Genomic DNA, 20,526 nt, shown 5'->3' with positions numbered 1-20,526 from the left:
TATGGTTTCCTACTGGCATAAATTTGTCAGTTTATCGGTTGTGAAAAATAATTTCAGCATAATCCTCAAGCATGCCAAATTAATGCTTTACTATCTTTTTTGCAATAAATATAAAATCTCTACATTTCTATAAATTGTAAACATTATTTACACATACTAATAGATGACAAAACTGATAAGATTCACCTATTTTCTATTTCTGGATAGATAAAACCAGTATTAATGGATTATGAGATGTTCTTTTGTTTTCTTTCACTTTCTTCTGCCACTAGCTTTCTGTAGAAGATAAGAGAGGAAGGAGTATGTATGATTTTTAGTTCCAGGTAGTCCTCTGTGGATCTTGATCAGCCGGTGATTTGTGGTAACCTCATCTTTCTCTGGTAGTGTCTCTGCATCTTCTTTCAGAATTAGGATTTCAAGTTTTGTAGTGAATAGATTCTGGTTTTCGGGCTTCCCTTGAGTAATATGCCGTGAATGTATGGTTGCACTGGTTAAACTACTGATTCCTAATGTAGATGAAGCTTTTTCAAAAACCTGTAACTTTTCCATCTGCTTTTGTGATTTAGACTGAATCAGTTTTAAAAGATTTAAGCCAAATCTGCACGAATCCTGTGAGAGAAACAAATATAAGAGTACTCATCCAAAGACATGGATTCCTTAAATGTGGGTTGTTAGGTTTTTTTAACAGTTTAAACAGTGCAACTTCTTGTGTGAAGGTAAAACACTAACTCTATAGTTCTACTTCCAATTCAATGTGTCATAAATCCACGCTGCTAGCAAAAGCTAACCTGTCAAAAAGAAAAGTTTGCAGCAGGATCAGCTTGATCCAATTAATGCAACTAATGCACAGCTGCATGAACACAAATGATGGCGCAAGGAAGACAGCATAAACAAGTGTTTAATGAAGGGCAGGACTACCACTTTTTGGCATCATAGAATGAATTTATACTGAGCTAAATTTATAATAGTCATACTTAAAACTTTTTATTAGGGGGATTAAACAATCTTGTAAAACTGTAAGCCCTCAACCTGAGGTACTGTTTATTCTTTTGTGGGTTGTTTTTGTTGTTGCTTTGGGGGTGGGTTTTGGTTGGCTTTTGGGGGGCTCTGTGTTTAGGTTTTTCACGTTTTTATCGCCTGGGTTTTTGTTTTTGTTTTTTTGAGAAGTCAGTCAGGATTCTTTGATCTGTTTTATTGTATCTAATTTTTTAAAAAGTTCCAGGGGAAAAAAGTTATTCCTGTTGACATAAAGTGCCTGTTCAGCAGCTGTTGAATCCCCTTTATGTTGTCCAAAAGATTTCGGCTTTTCTTTATCTCTTTCCAAGTGAATTTACAAAGCACGTATTTATAAATCTTACAGTATGTTTGAATTTAAACTTCATTATCTTAAGTCTTTCAGCCTCTTGAAGCATATTCATAGTCATCTCCACCATAGTTTCAGCCAAGTGGCAAGTAAAAATACGTATTTAATTGCTAGTTTTGAGTTCAGTTTGTACTGCTACAGAGAGCTATTCTCTGGAATTGAAACAAATATGTGGGTTTCTTCAAAGAATAGTTCTTCAGCCTACCATTACATAGGTATTGACAGACCTTTTGAGTCCTGGTATGAAATACACTTCACCTTGATAAATCAAAGAATTCTTCTGTCAGGGAACAATAGGCAGCCCAGGTCTGATCTCACCCAATTTATATAAAACCTTGCTTTATGATATGTTTTAGAATTCCTGATGGCATTTGAGAGTTAAGACAGCTTGTTTTCAAATTCATGTACTTGTCCATACATGGAGTATATTTCAGTAAGGCGACAAGAAACTGGTGAAAGATTGGGTAAATGTCTAGGGCTATACATGAACATTCATTTTGTAGTTCATTCTAAGTGGCTCTGGGGTTTTCCACTGTAACAATCTAGTTGAATGGAGGAGAATGTTGAGAATAGTCATGTTACTATGCACACATGCACACCCTTTTGTGTACAATTGCTTTTTTACATAAAATCTTGGTTCATTGCTACGGTTACTTTAAAGGGCTTATAGAAGCCCAGTATTTTGACAACTATGGAAAATAATAAGCTTCTATAGCAGTTTTTTCCATACTAAAAAATTTGTTTACCATTTCCAGAAAGTATTTCTCTTAAGAAAAACCCAAAAAGAATTGCTTTTCAACACGTTAGTAATTTTTTTTTATTCCCGCAATTAAATCAACAGTGTTGAAGTTTTCTATGTGTATTTATAATACTGTTACATGATGTTTTTTTCTTAATAGTAAAAGTATTGTGCCAGACTAGTGTATAGAGTTACAGAAAAAATCATTGACTTCATTGGGTTAGGATTAAGCTTTTAGGTAAAACTTTGTATTTGCAAAACTTTAATTTAAAATTTTTTATCACTTTTGAGTTCAGATTTTTATATATCCATTCTGATAATTTCTCTACCAGTAGCCAAAACCCCATCTGCATTTCAGCTCATTACACATCATGCAGCTGATGCTAATGTGATTTGTCATTGCAAAAATATAACTGCCTGCACCTCTTCTTGTTCTAAAAACTGTCATATGCCTTCTTAAAAAATACTGTTGAGTGTTATAAACAACTGTTTGGCTTGAAGTAATAATGCAAATTTCACTGCAATTGGTTGTACTGTATACTACAGTGTGTTTGTATCTTTTTTTCCATTGCTTTAGCTTCCCTGCTTTCCTGTATGTGCTGTTGGAGTTCATTTTGATACTTGTGATATCATGACTTACAGTCTCAAATGAATTCTTCAGTCAGATTGCATATATAGGGTACAATTAGCTGGGTGAAAATATTAAGTAAAATGGCATTCATCTGACAGTCTTGCCTGTTCATGTGGGAAAATTATACTGTTCATCTATAAAGACTGCAGACAGTTCTCCAGTGTTATTTCTGCTAATTAGATCAATACGCTGAGGCTACAGTGCACTAATGCTTACTGTTAAATTAAAATTCACTATTATATAAAACTGAGAATGTTAAAAAAATTGCTTTGTAAAATTAATTTATGAAATCTGATAAAATGTTCCTTTTTTTTTTTTTGCTTTTTGCTTTTATTCTTTTTTCTACTGCTTCCTCTGAAGTCTCCTACCAAATGGTTTTGGAAACTGGTTCCTGTAAGTTTGCCCAACTGCTTCACTTTGATCAAATAGCTTATTTTGGGAATGGCTTTGTCCATGTCATGCTGGTCTAGTCATTCATTTCATTTGTCTCTACAAGATAATTTTATAAGAGATTGTTCTACAAAGGTGTGCATAATTCAGGAGCTTATTTTGCAAGGTAATCTGTGCAAAATAAATATAAGATGTGACTCTGGGTAAGGAATTACTTTTCAGGCACTCAAGTTCTTCATGGGTTTGTATAAGGCAGTGCTACCTGTTATTAACTAACGTCAAACAATGAAGTTTTTTGCAAACTACTTTTTCATCAGCTTTCAGTAGGCATATGCTGTTTGATACTGACTGTCTATTGTAAGAGACTTGCAGAAATAGTTTTTGATTGTTTATGCTACATGGAATCCAAAATTTTCTGATTTAACAATATGCAACCATCACACCATTTCTCTAGAATTGCCTTATTTATCATCTGATTCAAGACTACTCTTAATCTATCCCAACACAAAGTGTACTTTTAGTGAGACTATACTAAAAGTGATAAAAAGTAACTGTTAAGGTTTGCAACAATAATAAAGTTTGTGTTCACTGTGCTGTGTCACCTTGAGTTACTTTACTCATCATACAGTTCACCTCTGAAAGCATTCAGACTGTTTAACAGGTTTGGCTGGGAACAAAGTAGTCAGCTGCTTAGGTATATACAGAATTGCATACTTCTGGTCTAAATTCCAAAGAACTAATATTGATCTATCTTAAAGGATCCCCAAATAACTGGCCTAGCAATCCTTCAGGTATTTGTTGTCATAACTGGTAAAAGATTGTTCATACGCCTCAAAAAGAATTACAAATAAAAAGGCAGTTGTGTGTAGGTAACAGAAATTATTTAGTGTCTGGAAAACCAGTTTAAGAGTACTGCCTTCAGCAGACTGATCAGTATTCCAATTCATAACAGTTTATGCTGTGTGGGCAATTTCTCTGTAGTGCTATTACAGTTCTGACACACAAATACACTGCTCTTCACAGTATAGTCCCTGAATTACTTTTTTTTTTTTTTTTTTTTTTTAGTTAAGATAGCATAATTAAAAGGAGATAATAATGGAAAAGAAAACACCCAAAACAAAAAAATGACTGTCTGATCACAATTTTAAGCACATTTTTTTGTCTTATTCCTACAAAATAAGGTGCTACTTCAAAGCAGTTTCAGAATATGTTTTTGTTCTATTTTTGCCTAAAGTGTTAGTTTACTAATGATTCTCTTCCGCTGCATAAAAATGATGCCAAATAGAAGGTATTTCATCTGCTGAAAAGCTAACTCCAGTTTGCCTGCCAGTTGTACATAAACAATTTCAAGTAGTGATGTTTATGTTACTTTGAGCTTGTTAGTTTAGTAGAGATACAGTTGAAATGCGAGTGCTACTGATAATATAGTAGAAAGACAGTGGCTCAAGCTACTCTAACAGTTCAACCAGGCTTCTGATCTCTTCTTTTTAAGTAGAGCAAGTGTTTCGTAGTGAGATATTCCTGAGCATACAGGCAGCTGAAAACCTACTCTGAGAAGTAAATTTATAACATGTTATCTACTATATGGTAAGTGGATAAGAGCATTCATTATTAATGATTAACTCGGAATACATGAGTGCTTATGACAGAGTAGTTGGTGTGCTGCTGGTTCGTCTTTTACTGACCTTGTTCATATCCAAGTGTCTCAACTATACCTAAACTTGTTTTAAGTGAAATAAGCTCAAAGATGTTAAATCAGGGTGGCTTAGGATCTCAGAAACAAGATGCCTGTGTTAGCATTTATATTGCAATTAGCACTAGAGCTTTATAATAAATGTAGAGGTTCATCTTTTGCCTTATTGCATCCATATTTAGTAGCAAACATTAGAACTGATGAGAAGAGTTTCTTCAAGAAGAAGTTTATTTAAAATGCAGTGCAATTACCACTGTCTCTTATTTTTCAGTATAACTACTTTTATCTTTTAAAACAAATTGAAACACGATGCCTGTTACACCCTAATGAGCATAGCATGTCAGGTTATATAAGTCTATTTTTCTTGAAGTAATGTGCCTGGCATACCCTCTACAATGAATTAAGTTCTCTTTCTAGGTCTTTAGACCATATCACTTTAATGATATGACACAGTTTCCAGCATCTGCAGGCACTGTTCATAAGGCCAGCGAAAGCATCGTTAAAGTGGCAGTAGACTTTTTCACAGGATTTAGTGTACAAACCCCACTGTATTATCCATTTTTAATATTTTTGAATACTCCAATAAACAGATACTATTCAAAATAATATAAATTACACGGGGCTTGTTGGAGCATGGTTTGGGTCCATCTGTATCTTTTATGATGTAATATTTCCCAGACTTAATTTTAGTCATTTTGAGGAGGAAGTACTTGGGTATATTAGGTTGGTATTTGAAACTTACAGTGGGGGCATTGGATTGGCATAGGGTGAAAAAGAACAAACTTTCACTGCAAGGAAAATTGGTCAATTTCATTAGAAAAAGTAGGGAGTATTACTAATGTGGAGAAAGGAATATTAATAATGCATGAAACATTAACATGATTTTGTTTGGTGTTAGTGAATATTTCCCATAGCATGCAAAAATGGCATTTTCATATTTACACAGTATACTTGACACGCAAGCACCAGGACGTGACAAGTATGAATTAAAGACTAACTCTCAGGGTTGGGTTTTTGTTTTTTTTTTTTTTTTTTTATTTTATTTTATTTTGTTTTAATTGGGTTAAGTTCTGTGGGCCAAATACAAGCCGTTTATTTTTCTAGAACTGGTGTGTCTGCTGCTGCCAGGTTAGACTCATACTTTTGGGCCAGTTAGAGGACACTGACATGCACTAGAGATAATCGCATGTGATTCTTGACAGAAATCCAGTGACAATAAGTACAGCCTTCAGGGTTAGTCTGTAGTTCCACAGACTTTTCACCAGCAAAGTTAGCTTAAACAATTCTCACCTATAAAACCTCCAGCCCTGCTCACTCATTCACAGCTGAAACAAAGGAGAAGAGAGATGTTGTAGCTTCATCAATGGTCTTGCAGGCAGCCCCATCAGCAATTGCTCCAGCATAGCTAAAAGCTGGAGAGCAGGAGATAGGGACTGTTAGCTTCAGCTTTGCTGGGAAAAGTAATGTCCATGAAGATTTTTCAGAGTCCCTGCACAAAACCTTCCAGTTTATTATGTGTAGATGAATGAAAATAGTGTACAATTAACTTAGAAATACTCCTGGCATCCTCTTGGCATCTGTGATATGAAAGCAACAGTAATCCTTCAGTACTGTTTTAAAAATAAATCTTAGGAAATTATATTAACCAATTAAAATCTGTATCACTTTCTTCCACCTCCATTTGTTTTCCCAGGAAGAAGTGAAAAAGTAAGAGAGATGCATATCTTTTTTAAGTAAGCCTCCTTCTCCCCCCTCCAAAAAAAAGAAACCCTTGAAAAATACATTCACTGCAGATAAATGCTATCTTGGTATCCTGAACTAATGATCTCTTTATACACCAAGTTGTTTCCAAAATGCTTTCATTTTATAATGGGCCACTACATGGTCATAGCACTTGACCATTAATGAGTCTCTATGACTACTTTTAGTGCAAATGCCAGTAATAAAAATAGAGTTGATCAAATGCAGATTACCTAGTTTCTGAATTTGTCGTATGAATGAAATTAGGACAAGATTCTTAGGTGTGTTAAGTTCACAGAGTCATTTGACTCGCCAGTAAACTGAAGTTACACCAGCTAAGGATTTGTCTCACTGTGTCTCACACAGATCATTTCTGATTGTATACCAATGAGTATTGAATGTTACATAACGTTTAAAATATTATTTAGTTCAGCATGCTATACAGAGATCATCAAAATTTGGTAGTTTTGAAGGAGAGGCTCAATATTAGCATAGTAGGTTCCTTTCATTTTAGGTATTATTTCTGCCATTTACAAGGGGGCCTAACATGAATAGTTTAAAGGGTTTTAACACAGAATATTCAGTTGTTCGAATACTGCTTTTCCACTAACAGGGTATAAAACCTACAGTATAAATGTTTCTTCATATGTTTCAGGGTCTTTGTCTCTCTGAATTTCTTCATTCTGTATTGTAGGCTCGTTACAGGAAGGAGCAGACATTGCTTAAACAGCTGCCCTGCATTCCATTGGTGGAGAATCTACTGAAAGATGGCACAGATGGTTGTGCTCTAGCAGCGCTGATTCACTTCTACTGTCCAGATATTGTTAAACTAGAGGGTATGTCTAATGTGTCTCTATGCTTGTAAAATTATGTCCATGAAAGTTTAAATGTCTGTGTTTGATAATTATGTGAAAAAAGGTGCTTAAATGTGATACACAAGAGGCAAAATTTGAGTGTGGTTTTATTTAATATTACCTTTGTACCCATTTATTTTTACATTTAAATAAAAGCAACCGAGGTGTCCTTCCATGTTGTGCTTATGTTATCACACTAATATAAACATAGTAGGTTATATTATAGAATCTGACTATGACAGCATATTTGCCTTTGTGCTCTGAATCTTAAAACCACCTGGAAAACTTTTATTTTTGAAGCTGCATAAGCTTTCTTGTGTATCTGAGAAGTTACAGATTTAAAAGATGGAAAATGAGTTAGTCAAGCCCAGCATAGTTGCAGTGTATAGCAGATAGTTGCTCTCCGTTTGGGGCTTTTAGTTCACCTGATAGTTAACTATATAATTTATAAAGTAAACAAAAACATGCAGTCTAGTATGTATTGGTGTTGTACTGTTGTATAACAACAGTTGTCTGTGGTAATAAGCAGCTTCATCTTGTTCTTGTGCTCAGTGGCCTGGTTAAAGTCATATCTTGGCAACTGAGAGCCTCATGTAGTTATAAAACATCTTGTCAGCTAACACCCATCATTTTCTTCCTCTGTTCTATCCATAATGCCTTTGATGTCGTGGGAACACTTAGAAAGAAGCATCCTGAGAAATCCAGGAATACGAACAAGAGTATAAAGCTTGCTAAGGACTCAAATTGGAATTCATATACACAACGACTTTATAGGGAGTTTGCAGCGCAATAGGCGTCAAAGGTGAAAGATGCCAAGATGTATGCCTTCACCATTCTTCTTAGGCTAGTGAATTTTGAAAAATGTAACTTCCAATTTACATAAATGTTGTAGTCAAATACACACTGTTGTATGTGATTAGGCAAGAATTAGAACTTGGATAATGTTGAATAAGGCTAACACCTAATTCCTTCTTACTATTTTAGCATAGCTGAAAATATGGACAGTCCGAAAGATCTTGTATACCTTGCATGACCACATACATACTTACCAATGGATTGCTCCAGCATCTGACTTTAAACAGACAAGGCATGTGTTGTCTTTGGAACTTTAGTGTTAATATTGTTGTTAGGTGTCCTGACAACATCTTCCCTAAAGATATTTTAATGTGCCTGTCATTGTCTCAGAAGTAAATTCAAAGGTACTCTGAAGTGACTAGCAGCTTTTCAAAAAGACTTTGCCCATTTTTCCTGTATTTAAATAGCACAATTTTTGATGCATGTTAAATTTCACTGAGATTTGGTTCTGTGTTGGAACTGAGGAAGGCAGGTAACAAAAATGCATATGCAAAAATGCTTAAAAATGCATTAACAAAAAAGAAAAAATACAAATCTGGAGTTCTTTGTAGTCTGAAATAGAGTGTTTCTTCTCATCAAGACTTTATTTAACTTTCAAATCTAGGTTTCCTTCAAGGAATACAGGATTAGAAAGGACTTGCTATGTCAGTGTGTCAAGAAATTGGCTATTGTATGAAATTATATAATCACTTTCATGAATTTATCATGTTTATAATGTTCTACTTTAAAGTTGTCTAGCTCTTTAAAATCTGTACTTTTCTTACCCACTGTTGCAGAGCTCCATGTTTTTTGACAAGGTTTTAAATCTTACTCTGGTTTCCTACCCAAATGTGCTTGTAGCCTGTCTACCTGCCTTTGTTGTTCTTTCAGCAGTGCCTTTTGGCTTCAATAGCTTCTAATCTGATCTCTACCTTGTTTTGCCCTGGCTACTGAACCAAGCCTCTTTAGTTTCCCCTTCTGAGGTGGATTTCCATTCTCGTTTTTATCCTCAGTAGTCTTTCTCTGCACCTAGTCCAGTTTCAGTTTGTCTTCCTTGAATATGGATGGTCATAATTGTACACAGAAATCTAGACTGGCATCTAAATACTACTTCATACAGTGCTTCTTTGTCACTTCTAGAAATAGATCCTCTGCTAAATTTTAACATCGTATTTGCTGGTTTTCATAGCTGCATGATGCTGAAAGCTCATAAACATCTTTACATTGGCTAATACATGGTATCTTCCTACTCTGTATCACTTGCAACCAGTGAATCACATTAGAATTTGCTAGATCGAAATGCATGCCATCACATTTATTATTACTAAACCTAATCCCGTTCTGTTAGTTTAGTCAAACTTTTATTTTCTTTTTCTATTGATCATCATCTGTGGGGTTGTGATGATGGAATATGTCCGATATCCTCAGGATGAGAATCCTTATCCTGATAGCATCAAAGTAGGTTCCTAGTCTGAAGAAACCTTTTATCCTAAACAGTTTAAAACTTAAGTGGAGTTCTGTCATACACTGTTGCTTTAGGAATAAAATCTGAAGCATGCTCTGGAAGTACAGTAATTTTCTTCTGTCCTTTTTTCAAAGACTGTCTTTTTTTTTCTAGGAAATTATAGCTACTGAATTTTCCAAGAAGCAGTTATTAAAAGAGAACAGGAGGAGGTTAGCTGGGCAAAAATAGTATTCAGATACTACTTTATAGCTTCACTAGTCTGTTCATTGCTACCACTTCCGTGTCTTTAAGTGGCACTTTAAAACAAAGGGTGATAATTCATGATCCTTGTGTAATCTCATATCAAACATCTAAATACACAAAATCAAATAGTGTTTTTTTTGGGGGAAGGTTTGGGATTAATAGCACTAAATTGTACTCTTAGGTCTATATGCAAAGACAGAGAACAAGGATGTATGGAGAACTTTGTGAAAAACAGTACATTTCCTACTGCTGTTGCTGTATAGGAAAGCTAATTGAAAAAAATTTATTTTGTGATCAAACATGGGTTTCCATTATATGGGAATAGAAGTTAGAGTATAACTCCCATTTTCACAAAAGGCAAAACAGGAAAAAAGCCCCACAACAACTTGTTAATAGTGGGTAAAAAAGTTAATGCTTAGAAAAACATCTAGAAATATAGTACTGCAAAGATAAAATACAGAGTCATCATTTCTTAAGTTTCTGAAATAGAAAAATAAAATCCATGGGGGCAGGAGGTCTGAATTTATCCAGAAAATGCTCAAGAATCCAGCAAAGTAAAAAGCAGTTTTTGCAAATCTGTACCTATATCTAATCTTTGCTTCTGTTCTTCTGTTTTAGATATTTGTTTGAAAGAGACTATGTCTTTGGCTGACAGTCTGTATAATCTACAGTTGATTCAAGAATTTTGCCAGGAATACCTTAACCAGTGCTGCCATTTCAGTCTTGAGGATATGCTCTATGCAGCTTCTTCAATAAAGGTAAAAAAAAAAAGCCCAATAAATAGATACGTAAAACAGCAAGCAGTGTCCACAGCACTGTTTTGCTAATGATATATTTAGTCTTTTTTGGTCTTCTGCTGTATGAAAAAGCGTGACATTGCATGCAACATGCAAATTCCAGTAGCAGGTAAAACTTGCAGTTTTGTTTGGCAGTTACATTGTTATAGTAGTTCTGAAATATTTTTTAAAAAGCAATTGTGACAGTATTTATAAAACCTTTGATTTTTGTGAAACTATTTCACATTTTTTCTCTTTTCTTATAATTTCATTTTTAGCTAAAAAATGTAATCTGTGGTATATCTGTTAACATGAAATAGTGATCTGCATTAGTTTAAATTTATTAGCTTTAACAAAAGGACAGAATATTTAAGAATTGTTTACGGAATTATTACTCACGCTTCTTACTCATTTCTGCATACAGAATAACTGTATGGTTTTAAATCTTGAAGCCGCTTTTTCACTTTTCTGAAAATGTAAACTTCTGAGTTAATTTCATTATAATATCGAATGGCTTTATGCCTGGAACACAGCAGGAACACGATCCCAAGAACTACAGTTGTTTGAATAAGCAATTAAGTGTTTTCAGTCATTCTAAGATTTCACTGCTTTAGAAAGGGGGGGGGGGGTAACACCATGATTTTGCTTATTCTGTCATTTTTAAGCCTGTGTGAAAGGACAAGGCGTAATCAAATTATTTGTTGCCTAATTGTAACTTTAATTTTTCAGTCTTGTGTTTCTATAAGACTTTCTTCTATATAAAACAACCTTTGTTTGCTTAAGATTCTTGTTGGCCTGCCTTTAGGGAATGAAATATTATTTTTATGGAGGAGTCCTATCCATTGCAGATGGGATGTAACTGGTTTCGTGATATCTGGCCCATTTCAATGCTTTTATAGCTATTTCAGAAGCAGAGCCACAGAGGCCAGAGTTTGAATACAGCTTTGTCTCCTGTAGGGTTGAACCCAATCCTTTTCAAGTAAGTAATGAGCTGACAGTGCGAGTAAGGGCAGTAAGACTTAAGTCTAGACTGCTTAGCTATTGCTGGTTTATATTGTGTATACAAAGTTGCCTGGTGACAGCTTTCAATCAGCTTTTGGTGTTTTTTTAATTTCAGTGATTACCTACATCCTTATAAAATGTCTGCTATATTGCAGCCTCTTGTTTGTAGTTTCCCAGCATATGGTCCTACAACCATATTCAGTGATCTTGAGTAAGACTCCACTGCATTTTGATTGTTTCTATCTGATTACAGATACATGGAATAAATGGAATTCATTATTCCTCAGTTTCATTTGTGACAATAATACCATTTTTATAGTAATGGTTTGACTTAGTAATTTTGCTGTTTCTGAGCACTGTTTTTAGAGGGGGTTTAGAGTTTTTTTCAAATATTTTAGAGTATTTCTGGAATTGAGAAAGCCCTTTTGTCATCATGTTTTTACAAGTTGCTGTGGTGCGGTTACTTATTTAGATGTAAATGCTAAAAAAAAGGCTGCCAAGATTTTCTTCTGAAGCTTGGCACGTAAACTTTGGCTAGTGCTAAACTCTGTTTTTCCAGTGTTGAGAATTAATTTGCTTTCCAAATAAACTCATAGTTAAAGGAGCTCTTTCTTAGTTTTCCAGTGCATCTGACTAGCATAAGTTTTAATAAATGTACATATTCTCCAAAGAATTTTGTCACTTTGAAAAAACTTGCATTTTAAATTTTAAGTATTACACATTGAATTAAACTGGTTAGTAGCTGTCACCTTTTTCTCCATCTACAAAACACATATGATGCCAAGTTTTAGGATTTGTAGAAGCATTGGTCTTTATTTCAGGTGACTTTGTTCATCAAAAATGTATATTTGTTTTCAGAGTGACCCATAAGCACAGTAGGTGGCACTATGCTTTCGTTTAGAAGTCTGCTATGTGTCATAGTGGTGACAGAAAGATAAAAAGAACAACGTAACTGGGAAAAGCATCAAGAGAAAAAAAGTACAGTTGAGTTTTTCAAATTACAGTGCTGTGCCTTGTGTGGTCGTAGAAATTACACTGGGTGTCCTGACTTGATGCTAGTCCTCGAGAAGGAAGGGAGCAGAGCCTCTTTCTCTTAAAGCGATCAAGCAGAAAGTGCATACCTTACATTCTTCACTTGGCACACTTCACTGTCCAGTTACATTAAATCAAGGTGGGTTGTAGATACTACAAGATACAGAAATTTAGTGCAGGACTTGACCAAGGTGACTGTGCCTACTTTTGGCTTTCACATCAAAATGCGCAGAAACAAAGGTTAATTTAAAACTTCGTTTAAGCATCCAGAGTCTTTAATATAGGCTCTCAGATTTTGCAGCAGATGAAACTGGTTGCTTAATTCTGCTTCAGCACAGAGAAGAAATAGGCTTTGTCTGGATTTCTAGACAGCTTTAATGTGTCGTAATCAAAGGAAACAGAAAGTAAGTTTTCTGCCTTCTCACTTGCCCATTTCTCCTCCTCTGAGAAAAATACATTAGTGAAGTTCTTCGTAAGATGTTTACTAAGGCAGAGCTACTAAGGTTCAAGAAAAAATATTTGAATACATTCCATGGATGCTGGAGGCACCACCAAGGGACCGTACTGGTTCCTGGTTGTTTGCCTTTGAGACAAGCAAACACAAGTCAAGAAAGATTACATAAAAATAATCACATTGTTTTCTGAATCCTCTCTGCATACTTAACAAGAGGAAAGAATAGAAAATCTAGGATCTCTCCTCAGTTGTGCAGATTGCTTTTTTGACCTGATCCTCCATCTTCCCTTCTCTTTTAAGAAGATGGGATTTTTCTCTTTTTATATATCTTGTTCTATGTATAGGAAATTGTATAGAACTGAAAGAGCTGTTTTATTATGTCTTGACACACATGTTCAGCCAATCCAAAGAACAAGTTTGTAGAAATAGAAGAACTTTCATGAAGTGCTATCACAGGAATCGCAAACCACCCTGCAGAACGGTTAAGACTACTTTACTATTTTGGCCCAACTGTTTATTAGCATTGCAGTATAGTAGTATTTAGCATTTCTGCTTTGAATAAAGGTCTTCTGGAATCTGTAATTCCTGAAAGGATGTTGTAATGGACATGTGTGGTCCCTGAAGAGAAAGAAGAAAGTCCATCAGGGTAAAGCAGTTGATGTCATCTACCCAGACTTGTGCAAAGCGTTTGACACTGTCCCACACGACATCCTTCTCTCTAAATTGGAGAGATATCAATTTGATGGATGGACCACTCGGTGGATAAAGAACTGGCTGGACGGCTGCACACAAAGAGTTGTGGTCAATGGCTCGATGTCCGGGTGGAAACCAGTAACGAGTGGTGTCCCTCAGGGATCGGTGTTGGGACCGGTCTTGTTCAACATCTTCATCACTGACATGCACAGTGGGATTGAGTGCACCCTCAGCAAGTTTGCCGATGACACCGAGCTGTGTGGTCCGGTTGATACGCTGGAGGGAAGGGATGCCATCCAGAGGGACCTTGACACGCTTTAGAGGTGGGCTGATGCCAACCTTATGAAGTTCAACCAGGACAAGGGCAAGGTCCTACACCTGGGTCGGAGCAATCCCAGGCACAGCTACAGACTGGGCACAGAAGAGATTCAGAGCAGCCCTGCAGAGAAGGACTTGGGGGTGCTGGTCGATGAGAAAATGAACATAAGCCGGCTTCAGTGTGCATTTGCAGCCCAGAAAGCCAACCGTATCCTGGGCTGCATCAAAAGGAGCGTGACCAGCAGGTCGAAGGAGGTGATCCTGCCCCTCTACTCTGCTCTTGTGAGACCTCACCTGGAGTATTGTGTGCAGTTCTGGTGTCCTCAACATAGAAAGGACATGGAACTGTTGGAACAAGTCCAGAGGAGGGCCACGAGGATGATCAGGGGACTGGAGCACCTCCCATATGAAGATAGGCTGAGGAAGCTGGGGCTGTTCAGCCTGGAGAAGAGAAGGCTGCGTGGAGACATAGCAGCCTTCCAGTACCTGAAGGGGGCCTATAGGGATGCTGGGGAGGGACTCTTCGTCAGGGACTGTAGTGACAGGACAAGGGGTAACGGGTTAAAACTTAAGCAAGGGAAGTTTAGATTGAATATAAGGAGGAAATTCTTTCCTGTTAGGGTGGTGAGACACTGGAATCAGTTGCCCAGGGAGGTTGTGAGTGCTCCATCCCTGGCAGTGTTCAAGGCCAGGTTGGATGAAGCCTTGTGTGGGATGGTTTAGTGTGAGGTGTCCTGCCCATGGCAGGGGGGTTGGAACTAGATGATCTTGAGGTCCTTTCCAACCCTAACTATTCTATGATTCTATGTTCCATTTGTCAGGAGATGCACGTTGGAAGTATTTCTATAAGAGGAAAAACACATCTTTGGTTGTATTTGGTTAAACTTTTCATATTTTTAGATCATTCTCCACTAGTTTATTCCAGTAGGACCATAGATTTCAGATCTAAGAACTCAGTCTAGAAAGTGATTTGTGAGGTTATCATTCAAAGAGGATACTGACAGGTTGAGCTATTTGATGTTTGCCATGATTTGAGAGCACACATAGGAACTTGGCATTGAATCAATTGACGCACAGTTAAATTGTGTTTTATAAGTGTTTCTTTAGCTGAGCCTTCAAAAGTGGGTTTGGGGATTTTGTTTTGGTTTGGTTTTTTTTAAATAGTGATCTTAAACTTGAGTTACTCATTTAATCTACCCATACTGTACATTGTCTTTTTACTGACACAAGATTGAGTCAGGATGAGACACAGATCACAACTAATATTAGAACACTTTTTAGTAATTTTAGGGCTATTATCAATAGAATGAATTCATTATTAATAAGAGAGCTATTCAAACAATGCATTCACTTGCTCGCACAGTTCACACTGTCAATAATTTTTACTAGGCTAGGGTCAAACCCAGTGGCCTCCCAGAAGCAGGGGGCCATCCTGGCGCACCAGTGACATTTGGAAATGTGTCTAGAAACTCCCACAAGATGTTCACTTGTCTCTTTAGGTATGTACTTGCATAAAATCTTGTAACAGGATAGATGCTTCCTCTCTTTGGCTGCTGTTTCATGCAGAAGGTACATTTGTTCAGAAAGAAAGCTTTCTGAGTGTGAAATGAAGCAAGTCTGTGAGATGATCGCTGTTTCTTGTCTGTGAAGGGTGTTCCTCTGACCTAAATGTGAGCCAGACTCTAAATTGTGCAGAACTACAGCTAAGCACATGGAATAGGTACCTTATTTTTGCAATATGTTACTAACCAGAGCAGACAGGACAAACATGTGCTGTCAAAGATGGAGAGGCTAGTTCCTGAACTTCCTTTTTCCTTTTTTTGCTCCCCCACTGCTGAATTGCACAGGAGAATATAATATCTAAAGCATTGTTTTATGCTGAAAATTTTTGAATACTTGCACTTCGTGATGTAATGTTGATGGTGACTTCACAGATGACATAAGTAGAAAATAGAATCAGCATCATGTCCTCTGAGATAGGAAAAACTGTTCAGTTTTTATATGATTCATCATATAGATAAAGTGCTAAACTATAACCACACATGTCGCTTTCCCTCCAATCTCAATGAAAAAAGCCACTGCAATCAGGCTGCTAACCCAAGCTTGCATTTACAGTTGAAGTCCCTGTGAGTGTGCATATGTATTCCTTAAGGACCTGGGAGAGCAGCTGGCTGTGTTTGGTGAGGCGGTTAGGTATGCAGGGTGGGAGTCATGATTTGATTCCCATCTGTCTGGTTCAAAAGGATTCAGGATCAGGAATGAAGAGGAAGATTCAACCAGGGAACAGTTCTGTAAGAGGATATGTCTCTCCTGAGAGGGACCAAATGTTCCTGACTCATTATTTAAAGAGAAGCAGCATGGTTTGCTTTCACCTATGTTAATCAACCAGTTTTCCCACTTCTTTGTTCTGGTCTGAAACAAGATATACGGGAATTTTCAACTTGAGTTGCTGTGGCATTATTAACCCGTGGCAGGAGATATGGTAAACTGGTAGTGCAGGGATCATACAGAGAGCTGTAATAAGGCTTTGTCAGGATAGTTTGAAAGCATGCCAGTTTCCTTGAGTCTTGATGCCATTTATGTTGGCAGTTCCATAACATAGAAACTATGGATTTGCATTTGATGTAACTTACTTTCCTGGACTACTAAACTGAGATTTTAATGTGCGTTGTGATGGAAATTTTACAATGTATATATATTTATGTTCATTTTGAGAAAATTTCTACAAGTATCTATGGGTGCTTTTGCATTTAATTCTAGTGGTTTCAAGCCCGATTAGAAATTATTTGTATCATTTGTATAAATGTTGTAGTTACTAATCTATAAATATGCAGATCTAGAACCTATAAATATTAGAAGGGATAAAAATTATTTAAGTGGCAAGATTGGAAGTACTGTTTCTGTTAGCTCATTTGGTTTAAAAATTAATCATTATTTTAAAATTATGGAAGAGTAATAGCTGTATTAAAAAAACTTATCTTTTTTTGTATAAAATTTTACAAAGCAAGCTAGCTGATATTTCTTTGTTACAGAAGCAAGTAATGACTTTAGATTTTATACTGAAAATATGGGAGGTAGTTTTGTTTTGTTTTCCAAATGATAGTCTTCCAAAATTTGGTAACCAGTTAAGCAGAAGGATTTTTATTGCACAGCACCAGAAGATGGAATACATAAAATGTAAGCAGTAGTACAGCTGACTGCATACATCCCATGAACAGTCTGCACATATCAAATCGGAAAAATTAAATCAGGATGGTTAGCAAATAAAGCACCTATAAAGCTGCAAGTCTGCCATCTGCTGTTAAGTGATTTTGAGCCTGTCTGAACTGTTCAGAGCTTAGGGTTTTTCTTACTACTATGAAAATAATGTTACACTTCTGAGTATTTTTGTGTATTTATGCATGTGATAATCATGATTAGCCTTTAGAAGTTCTGTTAGCGTAATCAAGGCAAAATCTGTGGAAATAATACCTACGTTCTTTCTGGCCCTGGATAGCAGGACTGCTACAGACACACAGTTAGCTTTTCCAAAAGATTAAGCTGCTGATCATCAGTCTTCCCCTTTGATCACCATGATCAACGTCCCTTTCTGACTAATAATAACCTTTGAGAAAATGCAGTTTCCATCATGATGTTTCACCATCAAACATCTAGAGTAACCTCAGTTCTAAGCTGCTATGCAACCAGCAGTTTCATTTTTTACTTTAGTAAACAGTGCTTAGGTGATTTTTGGCAGAACAAGCTGTCCTGCAGTAGCTCAAGACTGTGTAGAAGATAATCTCAGAAGGAATGTCTGAGTCTGTCATAGAACAGTCACACTATTAAAGGCAGCATTTCAACATAAACATAAGAATTGCAGTGCTAAAACCTGTATTATTTCAGATGGGGACAAGCTATGATTAGAACATTTTATAATTTTTTTTTTTATGTTAAAAAAAATCCAGTTAGAAGTTTGAGGAGAGGCAAGCAAGAAATGCTAAAAGAAATTGTAGAAATTATAATACTCAAAAATACTATTAAAAATCATATTTTGACTGAGAAGTGCATCTGGTTTTATTTTCTTTACGCAAATTGCTTCCTGATGAAATGAGTGGAAAAGATTTTGCTATGAACTTTCCTTCATTCAGTTATTCTATGCTGTATAAGCAGAGACAGGGTTTTTCCTAGTCTATTTATAGCTTATATGTAATAACTATGGCAACATCTGGTTGATCCCCTCACCATGTACTAAAGAGTCTGAGCAGCTTTCAGTTTAAGAGTAACCCTTTGCTGGAGTAAAGATTTATCTACATTAGAATTATTCAGAAAATAAATCTGAATCAAAGTGTCAGATATTGAAAATAAAATTTGCCTATTTACTGATCCAGATTTGAGGTTATCGTATTTACTATTAAATATTTCTGTTGTGATTTTTTTTATTTAAAAAAGGAAAGAAAAAATTTGTTCATAGCCCTATGCCTGTGGTGTATTTCTGAAATAAAATAGCATTTTATTCATAATTTTGGCATGCATTTGCTCACACTGCCAAGATTTGAGTATTCATTTTTAAGGCAATAAAGTTACAGTGACAATGGAATTTGACATTTTAGAGACTGAAAATGTAAGGAAGCTGTCAAAAGAAGTCTGAAATGGAAGTCTCACACAGTCTCAATACAATCTTTAATTTGAGTACATCCTTTGTGGGCACACACCAGGTGTGCTCGAATATAGGGTTGAACATTGAATATGAGCAAACTTGCCTATTTATGTAGTTATGGAATGGAAAGTTAATGTGTCCATCACCACATACAAAGCAGTTTTCTTCTTTTTCCTAATGCATCACAAAAAGCTTCACCTTTCTGCTTAGATTTTTCTCTGGTGAATTGACAGCAGAAGGCTTAGACTTTGCAGCCATATATGCCTCAATCAACCAGAAAATTTTTTGTTGGCCAGAGAAAAAGTTAACATAGAAACTGTGTGCCACTGGCTTTACTTTCTCAGAATTTGTCTGATTTTTGTTAAAGAACTGTCAGCTAAAACATTTACTACAGTCTTACAAATCTGTAGCTTGATATCTGATATTTAATAGCCCTCGTTCTTCTAAAATCCTTCAGAAAAAAAGGATTGGTCTCTTTGCAACACATTTTCTGTTCTGTGAAATTGAATGAGTAAACTATTTGTAAGTTTAAACTAATTTTAAAAGATTCTATGCATTTATTTAAGGAGCCCAAATGCAATTCTTAATCTGCAGGAAGATTTTCTTGGAGACAAGTTGAAGGTCTTATTGCTAACAAAGGGCTGGAAATTAGGAAAATATCCCATGCTCTGCTATGAGAATGTTTTGTATGTATAAGCATTGCTCTATTAACATCTGTAATAGCAAAGTCTATGCTGAAGATCATCTTGACTCATACAGAAAATGTGGAAGCCAAATCTGTTCTAAAAAGAAAATAAAACCAAAACCAAAATTACAACTGTTCTTGCTCAAAGCAAACATCGCTCAGGCACTCTGTACTATTTTCCCACAACAGTTCAGCAATGGCAGAAGCCAGAGCAAGTAGAGAAGACCAGGGTAAGCCACAGGTTTTATCGTAAAGAGGTTTAAGAATTCTGTCCCATACCAGCAAATGTTATGTACTCAACTAATATCCTTTATTTATAGGTAGATTTTTCCTTATCTTTGTTTAAAAAGAAAGAAATTAGGTAATTGTTCACATTTTTCTAAGGCAGCTCTGATTTCTTTTTTGCCACAAAACCCAGAAGAGACATTGCTACCATTTGAAACTCTTCATTCAGTTTTAAACAAACTGTTTTTACAGAGTTGTTTAATTATGGTTTCTCAATTTAATGCTTAAGGAGACGTTTGTATTCTTTTCTTGTATTATTTTCAGACTTTGTAAAACTGACAAGTCAAGTCTGTGCACCTGCTTGAGCCAGCTCAGGCCTGGTTGCTTGCTGATCTTATTCAGTTGATACTCTAGATAGGCAGTAGCACTGAACCATATGGATGCAGCACCTTAGGACTGTGATCATTTGGCCTCTGAATGCTTCAGCTGCCAGTCAACAAGCCTTCTGGACTTATTTTACTCCTTATTACATACTCTTGCAGCAGAAACTTCTCCTTCTGCCTGGTTTTCCTCTCTTGATTATTCTTGTTGCAGTTCATGTCCCCAGTTGTTTCTTCCTTTATGCCTTTTCTTCCCAGATTTAAATCTGGTGTCTCCCATACTTGTGGTTCATAGCTGTGTAAAATACAGTAGGAAGATACATCCACAAAATTTTAAGTGTGCATAAATCTTTGGAGCTAAAACCTTCTTCTG

At 36.0% G+C, this 20,526-nt stretch overlaps 1 protein-coding gene across 4 annotated transcripts in view; it reads left to right on the top strand.

Annotated features, from left to right (window-relative positions):
- CAMSAP2 (calmodulin regulated spectrin associated protein family member 2) overlaps positions 1–20,526 on the top strand; it is an 87,377-nt gene that overhangs the window by 46,074 nt on the left and 20,777 nt on the right. For 2 of the 4 annotated variants that reach the window (XM_065675241.1, XM_065675242.1), the window contains exons 5-7: positions 3,094–3,126; positions 7,251–7,392; positions 10,571–10,710. In XM_065675241.1, the coding sequence (XP_065531313.1) occupies positions 3,094–3,126; positions 7,251–7,392; positions 10,571–10,710 (315 nt within the window). The remainder of the gene's footprint in view (positions 1–3,093; positions 3,127–7,250; positions 7,393–10,570; positions 10,711–20,526) is intronic. The other 2 variants (XM_065675244.1, XM_065675245.1) reach the window with 1 other exon arrangement.

This window comes from Lathamus discolor, chromosome 3 (genome assembly GCF_037157495.1).
Source record: "Lathamus discolor isolate bLatDis1 chromosome 3, bLatDis1.hap1, whole genome shotgun sequence".
NCBI lineage: Eukaryota > Metazoa > Chordata > Aves > Psittaciformes > Psittacidae > Lathamus > Lathamus discolor.
The sequence above is the reverse complement of the archived record's forward strand: the minus strand, read 5'-3'. Positions and strand labels throughout refer to the sequence as shown.